This window comes from Hyperolius riggenbachi, chromosome 2, assembly GCF_040937935.1.
Source record: "Hyperolius riggenbachi isolate aHypRig1 chromosome 2, aHypRig1.pri, whole genome shotgun sequence".
In the NCBI taxonomy this organism is placed as follows: Eukaryota; Metazoa; Chordata; class Amphibia; order Anura; family Hyperoliidae; genus Hyperolius; species Hyperolius riggenbachi.
Window position 1 is genome coordinate 71218745 of NC_090647.1, and position 12257 is coordinate 71231001.

At 43.5% G+C, this 12257-nt stretch overlaps 1 protein-coding gene across 1 annotated transcript in view; it reads left to right on the forward strand.

Moving 5' to 3' along the window:
* Positions 1–340: 340 nt before the first annotated feature.
* Positions 341–12257, forward strand: part of LOC137544795 (hydroperoxide isomerase ALOXE3-like) — a 41284-nt gene continuing 29367 nt past the window's right edge. The window contains exons 1-2 of the mRNA XM_068265884.1: positions 341–487; positions 9028–9232. Of these exons, the coding sequence (XP_068121985.1) occupies positions 341–487; positions 9028–9232 (352 nt within the window). The remainder of the gene's footprint in view (positions 488–9027; positions 9233–12257) is intronic.

Below are 12257 nucleotides of genomic sequence, written 5' to 3' on the forward strand. Positions count from 1 at the left end.
TTTTTTTTTTTTTTTTTTAGCATTAGTGATTCAATGCTAACAAATTTTCGTGTTGCAACGCTAGCGTTACACCGCTAACGCTAAAAAAAAGTATGTGTTAATGTTCCTGCAGCAGTGGGAATGCTAAAAAAAAATTAAGCAATGCGGCCTGCCAACCCCGAGGTCAGCAAAAATGGAACTAGCTGGCGGCGGGGATTGGAGCAGCAGTGAGTGACTACGAGGGCACAGGATGGCTGCATGGGGCTGGTAGAAGGGGTGTGTGTACACTAAAAACATGTTTCTTCTTCTTGATTTAGAGCTCCCCTTGTTTCTTACAGGGCCACTTCCATTAGGATAAGAGATGGGGACCTACAGGCTGCAGATAGCTACAGGAAGTGACCTGTCTGCTGGCACCTGTAATGATGTCTTTGTTACCCTGGTCGGTGTGCAGGGGGAGAGTGACAAATGCAAGCTGACCCGTAACTGGAGCAACTTTATGGCTGGAGCTGTGAGTATCTTATAACTTGCTGCATCACTGCCACTTGTGGTGGTCTGGATTAACTTATGGAGCAAGTGAGCTAATTAACTTTCATCAAACCTCATGGGTGAGCCTTTTAAATGATCTATATTCTTAGGACTAATCTCTGTACATACATGCTGGTCAACAACTGGCAAGCCCCCTTATGTTCTGTGGGTAGGGAAGGGTTGAGCGAGAGACGCCCCACTGCAAGGATAATCATGACTATCATTTGTGGTCTGACATCGTACAAAGAGCTGAAAACAGAATCTTTAGTTGGAAGTTTAGTATAGACAAACTATGATGTGAGAAGATTTAATACCTGGGTTGCTCAAAACCGAATTCGGGTGAAACCTGGATAGTAGCTATCCAGATTTCACCCAGTAAACCTGTGCGGGGTGGGCAGGGGGGGGGTCACGTGTTTGTACTCACGTGATGCCAGGTTGGAACGCATCGTAGGAGGCTCCAAGGGACGGACGAAGAGGACGCCAGACAGGTGAGATTAACTTCCCCCCCCCCCCCTCCCCCGCCCACACCACACAGGTTTACTGGGTGAAATCCGGATAGCTACTATCCGGGTCTCACCTGAATTCAGCTTTGAGCAACCAAAAAGGGTAATTTCAGCACCTAACTAGGCATAACCATATACTAAACATTATGGTAAGGTACTTTCTAAAAGGCAGGATTCTTTAATATGAACAAGTACTTAGGCCTTGTTTTTACACCATAAATTGCACCGCTTTTCTAAGTGCTTTTGCAGAGCAATTTGTTTTTTCACTTCCTGACGTCAGCGCTCGGGAATCCTATACAAAGCGCATTTTCAAGTGCTTTGCGATTTCCCTATACCTTCCATTACAGGCAAATCACCCTGAAAATGTTACAGGCAGCGCTTTGCTGAGTGGATCAGAATTGAACCGCTCAGATGTGAACGCTCTCATAGAGAATCATTGCACAATCGCTTTTAGGGCAATTTTTCAAAATAGCCAGCGCTTAAAGTGCCCTTAGGGTGAACAAGCCCTTATGCTGGGGATACACGGTACATTTCTGTACCGTGTATTGACCAGCTGATGATGATCAGCTGGCCCGATCATGCCACTCGACCCCCGCCCGCTCGATTCCCGCCTGCGGACAATGGCAGGGAATTGAGCGCTGATAAGGAAGCGGGGGCCAGCGGTAATCGATCCACATGAGGACATGGCTGGGGTCGATCTGGCGGCTAATCGAGCTGCCAGTCCACCCGTGTATGCCCAGCATTAGGGCTCGTTTCCACTATTGCGGTGCAGAATCGCCTGGATTCCACCGCTGATGATATAGAATGCGGATGTGAATATTTTTGCGTTTTTTGCTGCAAATTTGCATGCGAATTCGCATAGATGAGGGTATATGCGAATTTAACCATGTTTCACATGAAAATTCGCATACCATAGCCGCAGGCGAATTCTCTATTAAATACATTAGCGGCGATTCGCATGCATTCCACTCGCAGGCAAATTCTGTGGCTCTTTTGTGCGTTTTTCACCGCTGAAAAAAACGCACCTCAACAACGCTACAGTGGAAACGGGCCCATCCACTTGCATTACATGTGCGAATCTGCATGCGTTGGACGCATGCAGATTCGCGATAGTGGAAACGAGCCCTGAGACTGAAACAATTTTTATAACTAAAATGTGTGTAAGGATACAGAAAGTAAGATTAACTAAATTGAGATTTGGAATAGTAAAATATTGGAAAAACAAAGTAGATATTTACCACCATGTCCATTGGAATTGTAAGTCCAAGAAGTTGGTAGAAAGTTCATGGCATGTAAGGATGCTGACAGTCTCTGCTTAGACCTTTAACCCATGTACTCCTGCAGATGGAGTTGTAAGAGGGGCAGACTCTTTAGCTGATCCAATTCTACCCCTCTTGTATCAGAGGAAGAAATCGGTCTGGATTATGAGGAAAACTCATAACTCTCTGGCAATACATCCACCAGTAGAATATAACCAATTCTGATTTTTGTTTTCTTGAATTGAGAAGTATCAAGCACTGTTTGCTTATCTTCTAGAACAGAGAAATCCATATCTTAGGTGACAATCTGAGTTCCATGAAGCTAGCATTCATCAAAGTTTGGGAATATAATAGAAAACCTAATTAAAGGAAACTTGCCTTGGTAGGGCAAAGCCTCTGAATCTTAATAAACCTCAAACACTTCCCAGGCTTTTTTTTAAGGTGGGTTCCCCCATCCCCCTCCAAGGGCTGCACCTCTAGTAAACAACCACTTCCTCTGGAAAGGCTTCGACTGTCATTTCTGACAAACAATATTAAGTTTGAAGTCTATTCAAAAACTGACGTGCCATAGCGACAAAAGTACAACAAAACTGATTCCTCAATGCAAAAATATAACTTATTAAAACTAAAAGTGACACATTAAAAACTTATGGGATGGTAACCCCACCTCACACATCAGACACCACATACAGGTGCACCATACATCAAGCCCAAAGCTAAACGATGGATTAATGGGTTAATAAGCACGCATCTCTTAAGGACCATCATTAGACTTGCTGAAGTATGTTAAGTGATCCCATTGGTCGAGTTCTCATGCACAGTCACAGCATAACTTTGTTAGTAATAGCAAAGAAACCAGGTCATGAAGCTGGGTCGTCAAGCAGCATAATACACCTTGCTAAGCCTCACACAGCCACAGCACTTCGATGTAAGTCCAAAGGCAATCTGTCCGCATTATCATCTAAACAGTTCCAAAACCTATCAAAATGTGCAGATCTCATTGTATATGGTATCATAGTCAATGTCAATCATTCCTTGTATGCCCCACTGACATGAGGTGGTATAAATCCAAAAGGCTCAAATGTAATCTGGTGGATGTTTGTTCTGGATGCAGTGTGAAGGACACGGTGAAAGAGGCGATGGCTTGGAGCTCACGGGCAGCAAACGGAGTCAGCATGAATCCAGCCTAAAATATCCCCGTGCCAAGTGTGACGTCTCATGAGGGCAAGCGTACAACTCCCTACTGCAGTTTTGCCGGCTTCCTCAGGTGTTCTGACAAACACTTTCTGGTATTTTTCAACCAATGTCAAAGGGAAAACTCACTCTAGAGTAAGTTGTCCTTGCGATGGCTTGGGCAAATGGTGATTTCCTTGTAGAACATGTTTGTCCACCACCACTTATAAACTAGTTTTCTTCCCCCCCCCCCCCCCCCCCCCTCTCCAATATAGTTACCCATGCAAGTACCTTCCAACTATCCAACTATTTTTATTTATTTTATTTTTCGACTTATCCTTTTCTCCTCCAGAAACAAATGCAGTCACCAAGGTATTCCCTTCCCTGCATATCTAATATGGCCACCATGGCACCCACGACCTGATTCTAACCATAAGTGTGTCTTGTGCATCGGTGACAATGCCACGATTTTGCCTTGTCCTCTGATTTCATAGTATTGTAGCAAGTGTGGCTAGCTACCCGGTTTCCTTTTCCTGCATGAGACCCACCACCTAATGCATCCATGTATGCCACCAGTGTCCATACTTCAACCTATGCATCAACCTAATGTGCTAGAATGAAAATGGTTCATGCCAACCTTTTCAGATCTCATTGGCCCAAACTAAGGGAACCTACACACATACAACCTTCATGTAGTCAGAGCTTACCCATACCGATTTCAAATCTGTCCTTAAAAGTAGTAAAACTGGCCAATCATAAATTGGTTGTGTATGCACCCCAAGTTAGGACTTTTCTGGTCTCTCCATAGTCTTTTTGTATTTATTTAAAGCTTTAAAACTTACTTTCCTCTAAGATTTACTTTCCCCAGTTTTTTACTTTAAAAATATTTTGAGTAGACAAAATGGTCACATACAGCACTGCACAAACCAGAGACAGACCTCATAGTAACTAAACATCTGTATACAGTACATGGATCAGTAATTTGTAGAAAATGCAGAATGTACAGAATATGGAAATATAAATAAGATTTAAGTATGAGTGGGGTTTGCCTTCTTAAAACAAAGTATTTGCGATAATTCAGCTTTAAGTGAACTGGTTACCCACAATACACTGCTACTAAATATGCAAATTGTCTCTTTATGCTCCTGAAGCCAGGCTTGCATTCAGAACTGCTGGTGTATAGCAAACCTATAGCTTATACATTTTACAGAGCCAAAACAACCTAACATGATGCAGACAGCCCCTTTCGGTTTGGTACTCCTCAGTGCATGGTAGGGATTGATATGGCTCTATGGGATAGGACTTGGACCAGAAGAACTTAATAAGCAGCTTGGGGGTTTGCAATAATTCAGCCAATACCTTCTGTCTAACCTTGAGGACCACAGTGCTAACCTCTTCGCCCAGCTCTCCAAAGGACTCTGAGATGAGAGGGGCAAGGGCCCCTTCTCTCTCGCCAGGTGAAGGCACAATTAAATCTAAAGTACTGTGGCCACACAGGCCTCTCCTGTCTCGTCGCTGCAGCAAGCAACACTCAGGAATGGCTTGTCCTCTGGGCTGGGTGAGACTATTCTTCCTGTCTGGTCGCTGGCGGCTTGTTTCAGATCCAACTATCAGCCCTCCTGCTATCCTGGCTTCATCGCATCAATTGGAGCCCGATTTTACTCCTTTCTGCCCTGCTCTCTTCCTCTGAAACACACGCAGATACCTCATGCAGAGGCTGGGACCGGGAGACCCACATGTCTCTCCAGCATTCCTCCTTTCTCCTCCCCCTCCTTTGTTCTCTCCCTTCCTCTTGTCCTTCCCTCCATCACCCCCCTCTATCCACTTCCTTTAGCTCTAAAAGAGTGGTCAGGTTGCCATCGTGTGGTTTGTATAAATATTGCAGTCTCAATCCACTGTTACATATGCATTACATGTCAGCAGAGGCGTATCTAGAGGGGTACAAGCATGGCTCATGCCATAGGCACCACAGCACCATGGGCGCCATCTCTGCTCCTGTGCTGTGCTTCCATGCCTGCCCTGTGCTTCCCCATCACTCAGACCTTAGATCTGTAATAATTATCTGGGGAACATGGCTTAACCTATGTATGTGGGGTGCACTTGGAATGGCTTAGTGCTAGAAAAGAGTACAGAGAGGGAATAAGAGATTTCCAAGAAAGTAACTTAAGCAATATCCTGAACACAGGCAAACATTACACACGTATGTGAGAAAAGATGCTGTTTTTTTAGAGAGGGGAAGAGGGCTGGGGGGAGGTGCGCAGGGGCGCAATTTCAGTGTTTGCCATAGGCTCTATACCACCCAGATACACCCCTGCATGTCAGTTGGTGTGAGGAGGAAATAAAGCTGACATTTGGAATACAAGGGCTGGTGCCCTGATCTTCTCTATTCTCCTGTTTGTGACTGGAATCTATACTTGTTAGAACCTGTTCTATATCACCTTGCTTCAACACCATTAACTTCTTACAGTTGCGTCTCACAGACTGTGAGATCACTTGACTCTCCACACAGCAAGCAGGAGATAGACTTTCTCAGGCTTCTTCAAAGTTTACGTTGTTTATTCAAGAAACAGAAATACAGATAACTACAGTTCATCATATCCTGGCAAAGCAGATTTCCATGTTGCGTTACAGCTGCGTGAGTACCTTCCTGCTGAAGGTACCCAGGTCTTCTTGTGTCTACTCTGTTACATCTAGACTACCTATGTACAGCATACATTATATCAGATTACAGAAAGGAAGAACATACTTAGAGGTCCCAGTCAGCCTTGCGAGCTAGTGCGAAAGTAAGAAGCAGAATGAGCTCTGATCGCCCCCCCCTCGGTTTTAATACCGACTAGGAAAGAGTTAAATATGACATCATCTTCGCCATCCCCTAAATCAGACTATTGGTGGACCCACTCGTGGTGTCATCATACACACCTACTCGATTAATAATCAATGAGACATTTGACATACATGCAGGAATGTGGATATTTACAAAACATGGCTGATGTTTATTGTTCCATGCCCAGGTCAGGGAGACCTGCGGCCTTGTCCCTAGAACAGCTTCCTGGTATGTTCTAGTTCTGCTGACAGAACTGCAGATTTTCTCTCTAAGAGAAAATCCCCTTAAAGGGCAGGTCTGCTCATCAAGCCTTTTTGACTAACTCAGTCCAAATAACTGAGGCCTACTTAAATTATAACAATACTCTGGAGGCACAGCCATTGCATCTGCTTCTCCTCTATTGCTGGCCAAACTTATACCGATTTCTACTTTCTCCTTCATACTTTCCTAGTAGTTTTGGGACACCCTGTTCAACTTTGATAATGGTCACAAATGTGATAAAGTATGCACACTACCAAAAGCTTGAATAATGAGGGGGTTTTGTTTAGAATTTAGATGAAACGCATCGGACACCAAGGACATATATTGAGTCCAGGGAAGTCATACTTTTGCAAAGTGGTGTGTTCTGTCCATCAGGTTTGCCTTTATTTTTTATTTAGCATTGTGGTATGCGTTCGCCCAAGGACCATAGAATAGGCTAGTGACTTATGAAGTGAAGTCAGTGAGAAGCGATCTGTTTTGGTGGCGTTTGCTATAATTTGTATTAACTTATGCTTTACGTGGAGCAATTTATCCTGCTGAATGACTAAGGGGCAAATAGCTGGATCTAGTCAAAGATGAAGTGATAGGACAGGACTCCCATGTATGATACATGAGTGTTTTTCACCTTCCTCTGGATCAACAGATATGTGAGGGAGCAGGCTGGTGTTGTAATTTGTTCTTCGGTTGAACTTGATGGACATATGTCTGGGGTTTTTTTTTTTTGTTTTTTTTTTCCAACCCAAATATCTAACGAGACTGAAGGCATGCCCAGAAGCAAGAGTTGGGTTTATACTAGAAAATCTGGTGTAATCTTTCAGGCACCATGTAGGATCTATGCAGGAAGCTTAGTGATACTTCATGTTTGTTACCTAGTGATGGCAATTTTTAATGAAGTGGCTGGTTAAGGGCTCTGCCTCTGACATGGGAGACCAGGGAACTTCCTAAGGGCTGGTGCACACCAATAGCGGTTCTGAGAGTTTTAAAATGCTTGCGCTTTGAAAAGTACTTGCTTGACTAATGTATTTGAATAGAGTTGTGCACCAGAGTGATTCGTGTGTTTTGTTTTTTTTTGTTTTGTTTGTTTTTTTTTCTTCCCCAAATGCAAACTCTGGTCCTACAGCATTTTTTTTTCTGATCTCCGGTGATTCAGCCTCGATGTTAAATATTGGAAAGTGGAAAATCGCTCTGAAAAATGCTGAATCTGTGTTTCTCTCCCCCTCCCCCCCCCCCCCCTCCAAGCGTTTTTGTTACAGAAGCTGTTTAGTTGCAGCTCTACTGTAACAAAAATAAAAAATGCTAGGCGTGTGTACAAAATCGCCCTGCACATACCTAGACTCACTTGAAAAAACGGTCAGCGTTTGCGATTACGCTAGTGCTTTTTGGTGTGCACAGGGCTTAGCACTGCAGGGTGGCCCCTTAGAGCGCAGGCTTAGTGGCTGACACTGATTGCTTTGAGTCCAACAGGTGAAAAGAACTTTACACATTTTTAGACTTTAATGTTATCCGTAGTTGAAGATGTTTCTGTATGAGATGGCCCTCACAGCAAGAGAAAATAAAGTTGTTCTAAATCACCTTTTCCTCCGGCACCAGCAAACTCATCAGCGAGAGTTGCACACACGACTCATCACAGCAAGCAGGAGATAGACTTTCTCAGTCGTCTTCAGAGTTTGATGGAGTTTATGAAGTACACAGATATACAGATACAGTTCATCATATCCTAGCCAAGCAAATCCTCATGTTGCGTTACAGCTGCGTGATTACCTTCATGCTGAAGATAATCAGGTCCTCCTTATGTAGATACTACGTAACATCTAGACTAACTATGTACAGCATACATTATATCAGATTACATAAAGAGAGGAAATTGGGTGTTCCAGTCAGCAGATAGAGAGCATGAAAGTAGGAATCAGAGTGCCCTCCGTCGGCCCGTCCGGCCCTTTAATACTGACTAGGAAAGAGTTAAATGTGACCTCATCTTAGCCATCCCCCAGACCCGACTATTGGCTTAGACCCCTCGTGGTGTCATAATACCCACCTACTCGATTAATATTTAATGATGCCTTTCACTGTAGGCCTTCCTTCAGGAACATGTTCTCAGTATTTGCTTGTATCATCTGCTTCAAGCAGACACTGAGATGCTTCTGCCTGCATCACAAGAAACTCTATTTTAAAGGTATATTCTGCGAACAAGCCTTTTACCTAAACCTCAGGCTAAATAACTGAGGCCTACTTAAATTATAATAACAAAAGTAACCACCTAGTTCTAAGTGCGATTGGCAGGTTTCTCATCCTGTCACTAGGTACCCATTTAAACTGCAATAATTGATATACAGTAGGTATGGCATACAGAATCCCCCTTTTAGTGTTGTGTAGTGAATAGGATATAGCAAATGCTCCCGAGCACTACCTATCATGATCTGAGTACAAATGTTGGGCCATAATGGAAGACCATGCTCCCCTTTTTTTCTTTCTGTACAGAATTTCTTTACTCTACTTCCCACAGGTGTCAGATTTTGAAATCCATGTACTGAGAGATATTGGTGAGCTGCTGCTGGTACGGCTGTCTACAGAGCGCTACAAGACCTTCAATGTGGATGCCTGGTACTGCCGGTATGTCAATGTCACCAGCCCCACTGGCCATCTCTACCAGTTTCCAGTCTACACGTGGATCCCCACCTCAACACCTGTGGAAATCCCAGAGGGGAAGGGTAAGGTGTACTTCTGTATCAACATGTACTTTGGATGGATAAGCTTTTGATGGATCTCTACTTGCTGCATATACTAAAAGTCTACAAGTGTAGGTCTTGCTCCCTAAAAAGGTGTCTGGAGGTGGGTATAAAAAGGGGTATAGGGGTCCACTAGTACATGAGTTACACCCATTTCTGATGGTGTGGGGTTGGGGTGCAACTCTCTCCACCTTTGCAGAGCAAGCCACAGAAGCCAGCATGCTTTATACCCCCCACTGTCACCTTTTGCATGGGAAAGCCCTTCATTGCATAGCTTACAGTCAATGAAGTTTTACAGACCTCCATTGCCTGAGACCCTGACATGTTTACCAACCAATGGCTACAACACTGAGTAATGTGTTTGCTATTAGTGGTGATCCCATTTGCACCAATTTATTAAGTGGGAAGTGACTTTTTTTTTTTTTTTCCCCATGGCGGAAATTCCAAGAAAACACTGGTCCAAAAGTCCTGGCCACAATTAACAAGGAAAGAACGGGGAAGAAACTGGGCTGCAGGAAGGGGGGGGGGGGGGGGTGAATATCTGCACTTGGGGGGGGGGGGGGGGCCTGGAGGAGGTATTGGCTGCACGTAAGGGACAGGAGGGGTTAATGGCTGCAATGCTGTATACAGTGCAGTCATTAACTCTCCCTGGTTCACAAGTGCTGCCATGAACCTTGCTGGGTAGACTTGAGTCCAATTAAAAAAATCCAGCTTAAGAGGGTCATTTTGCAGTGGTCAACTTATATTTGATATATGGTAGTAGTGTGGATGGCAGAGTACCATGGCTTTCTGCACATCTGGTGAAAAGAGAGAATACCACTGCAGTGTACAGGGAATGGTACACCTAATTGCACATGATCTGGATTACGCAGCCTTGGCAGCAGATTACTCAAATTATGTAGCGGAAGCAATGCCACTGCACATTCCTTCTAATAGGATGGTGTGGGCAAGACAGTAACCTCTCCCTAGCCTTCTTTGCTCATACGTTTTTCTCCCAGTGTTGAGTACCACAGGTGTTCTCTCCTTCAGAAGGGAGGGAAATGTGGTAAGGGAGGTCACACTGACTCTATATTTAGTTTAAAGGGGAAATAAATCCCCAAAGGACTAGAAAGTGATTTTAAAGAAAATGCCTTTTTTTTTTTTTTTTTTTTTTTTTAATCCAGATTCCCCCCCCCCCCCCCCCCTCCTTCCTCTTTTTTCTGTTCTTCTATAACCTTGCCTAATTGGAGAATGCCACTTTCCATACACTAAACTGAGTGGAAACCAGACAATCAAGCTTACAGCATACCTGACCTGAAAATGAAGTCAAAACAAAATACAAGTCATACTTGCCTCCCGTGTAGTCTGCTCCTCAATCTTTATCCTCCTTGTCCACTGATCAATGGCATTCTCTGCTCTCCATTTTAAAATGGCAATGGCCCCATAACCGCTTCCAGGTCAGCACTCTGTTAACCAGTAATATAGATTAATTGAGCCCTGGGCAAACTACCTTAATCAGTTGTCCTTTCAGTTATAATTGACAGCAAGTTTTATATAGTGGAAAAGGACTCTTACAGAGAAACTCCAGTGAAAATGTAATAAAGTGCTTCATTTTTACAATAATTATGTAGAAATTATTTAGTCAGTGTTTTTTCATTATAAAATCTTTCCTCTCCCTGATTTACATTCTGACATTCATCACATGGTGACGTTTTTACTGCTGGCAAGTGATGTCACTGAAAGAAAATGCTGCTTGCTTTTCTGGCAGTTGTAAACCGCTATTTCCCACAATGTAACAAGATTCCCACAGTATGTCACTACCACAGTGCTCTGAGGCGATGACCTCACACTGTGGAAGGGTTTCACCACCAAATCGGCCATACAGAACCCCTTGATCCGTTTGAAAAAAAAACTCATGGGAAAGAGGTATCGGCTACTGATTGGAATGAAGTTCAATTCTTGGTTAGTTTCTCTTTAAGGCTTTCCTTTCTGACTAGAGCTACTCAGACCTGAAAGGAATCCTTCTAGATAAGTAAAAAAAAGTGCTGGACTTAGATTTGTTAAAATAGAAATCCATACTTTTTTTTTTTTTTTCTTATTATTATTATTATTCCTCTTTAAAATATTGCATCGTATTATGATGAAGAAGGTGACACATCCACAGCTGCCAGTCTCTTAATTCAATGCAGCAATTTACATAAAAAAATTATTCATAAAAAAAGTATACAGTACCTAATCACTTATTCATTCTAGGAACCACCTGATGACCCCTATTGTGAGTCTCAAATGAAAAAAACTGTCAATAGTTAATCCACTAAGGATTGTTTGGATCCAAAAAGCATGTCTATTGGTTAACCTTGGAGAAATTGACTAGTCCTGTCAGTTCAAGTTATTGCACAATGTTCCTACGTGTGTAGAAGTGCTTCCGCATGGTTTAGTGTTCCCCAACCCCATTCTCAAGGCCCAACAGTGCATGTTTTGTAGAAATCCACAGAGGAATTTGATCAGCTCTGATGAGACACTAATCACCTCACCTGTGAATGCTTGTGGTTCCCTGCAAAACATGTAATGTTGGTGGGCCTTGAGGACAGGGTTGGGGAACTATGGTATAAGGATCAAATTAAGGTGGTTAGCAGTTCAAATGCTGGCACTATAATTGCACATACATGTGATTGTATCTATGCAGCTTACATAAGGATTACTGCAGCAATATGCAGGGCTTGCATAAGGCAACTTAAAACAACGTGCTTGTTCTGCCCTCAGGTTATTACTCTCTCCTGTCTCCACACCCCCTGTATGTCCTCTGCCATCCCTCTGGGTATTTCCTCCCCGACAACCACAGCTTCTGGATCAGGTGGTTTCACAAGCAATGACGTCACTTCCTATGGATGTCCCATGGTTTTACTGCATTCTAGCTCTTAAAGGGACTTAACCTTCCTGGCGAAGCTGCGCAGGAGGTTTCCTCAGGCCCTGCTGGGCCGATTTGAGTAATTTTTTTTTTTTTGCTGAACGCAGCTAGCACTTTGCT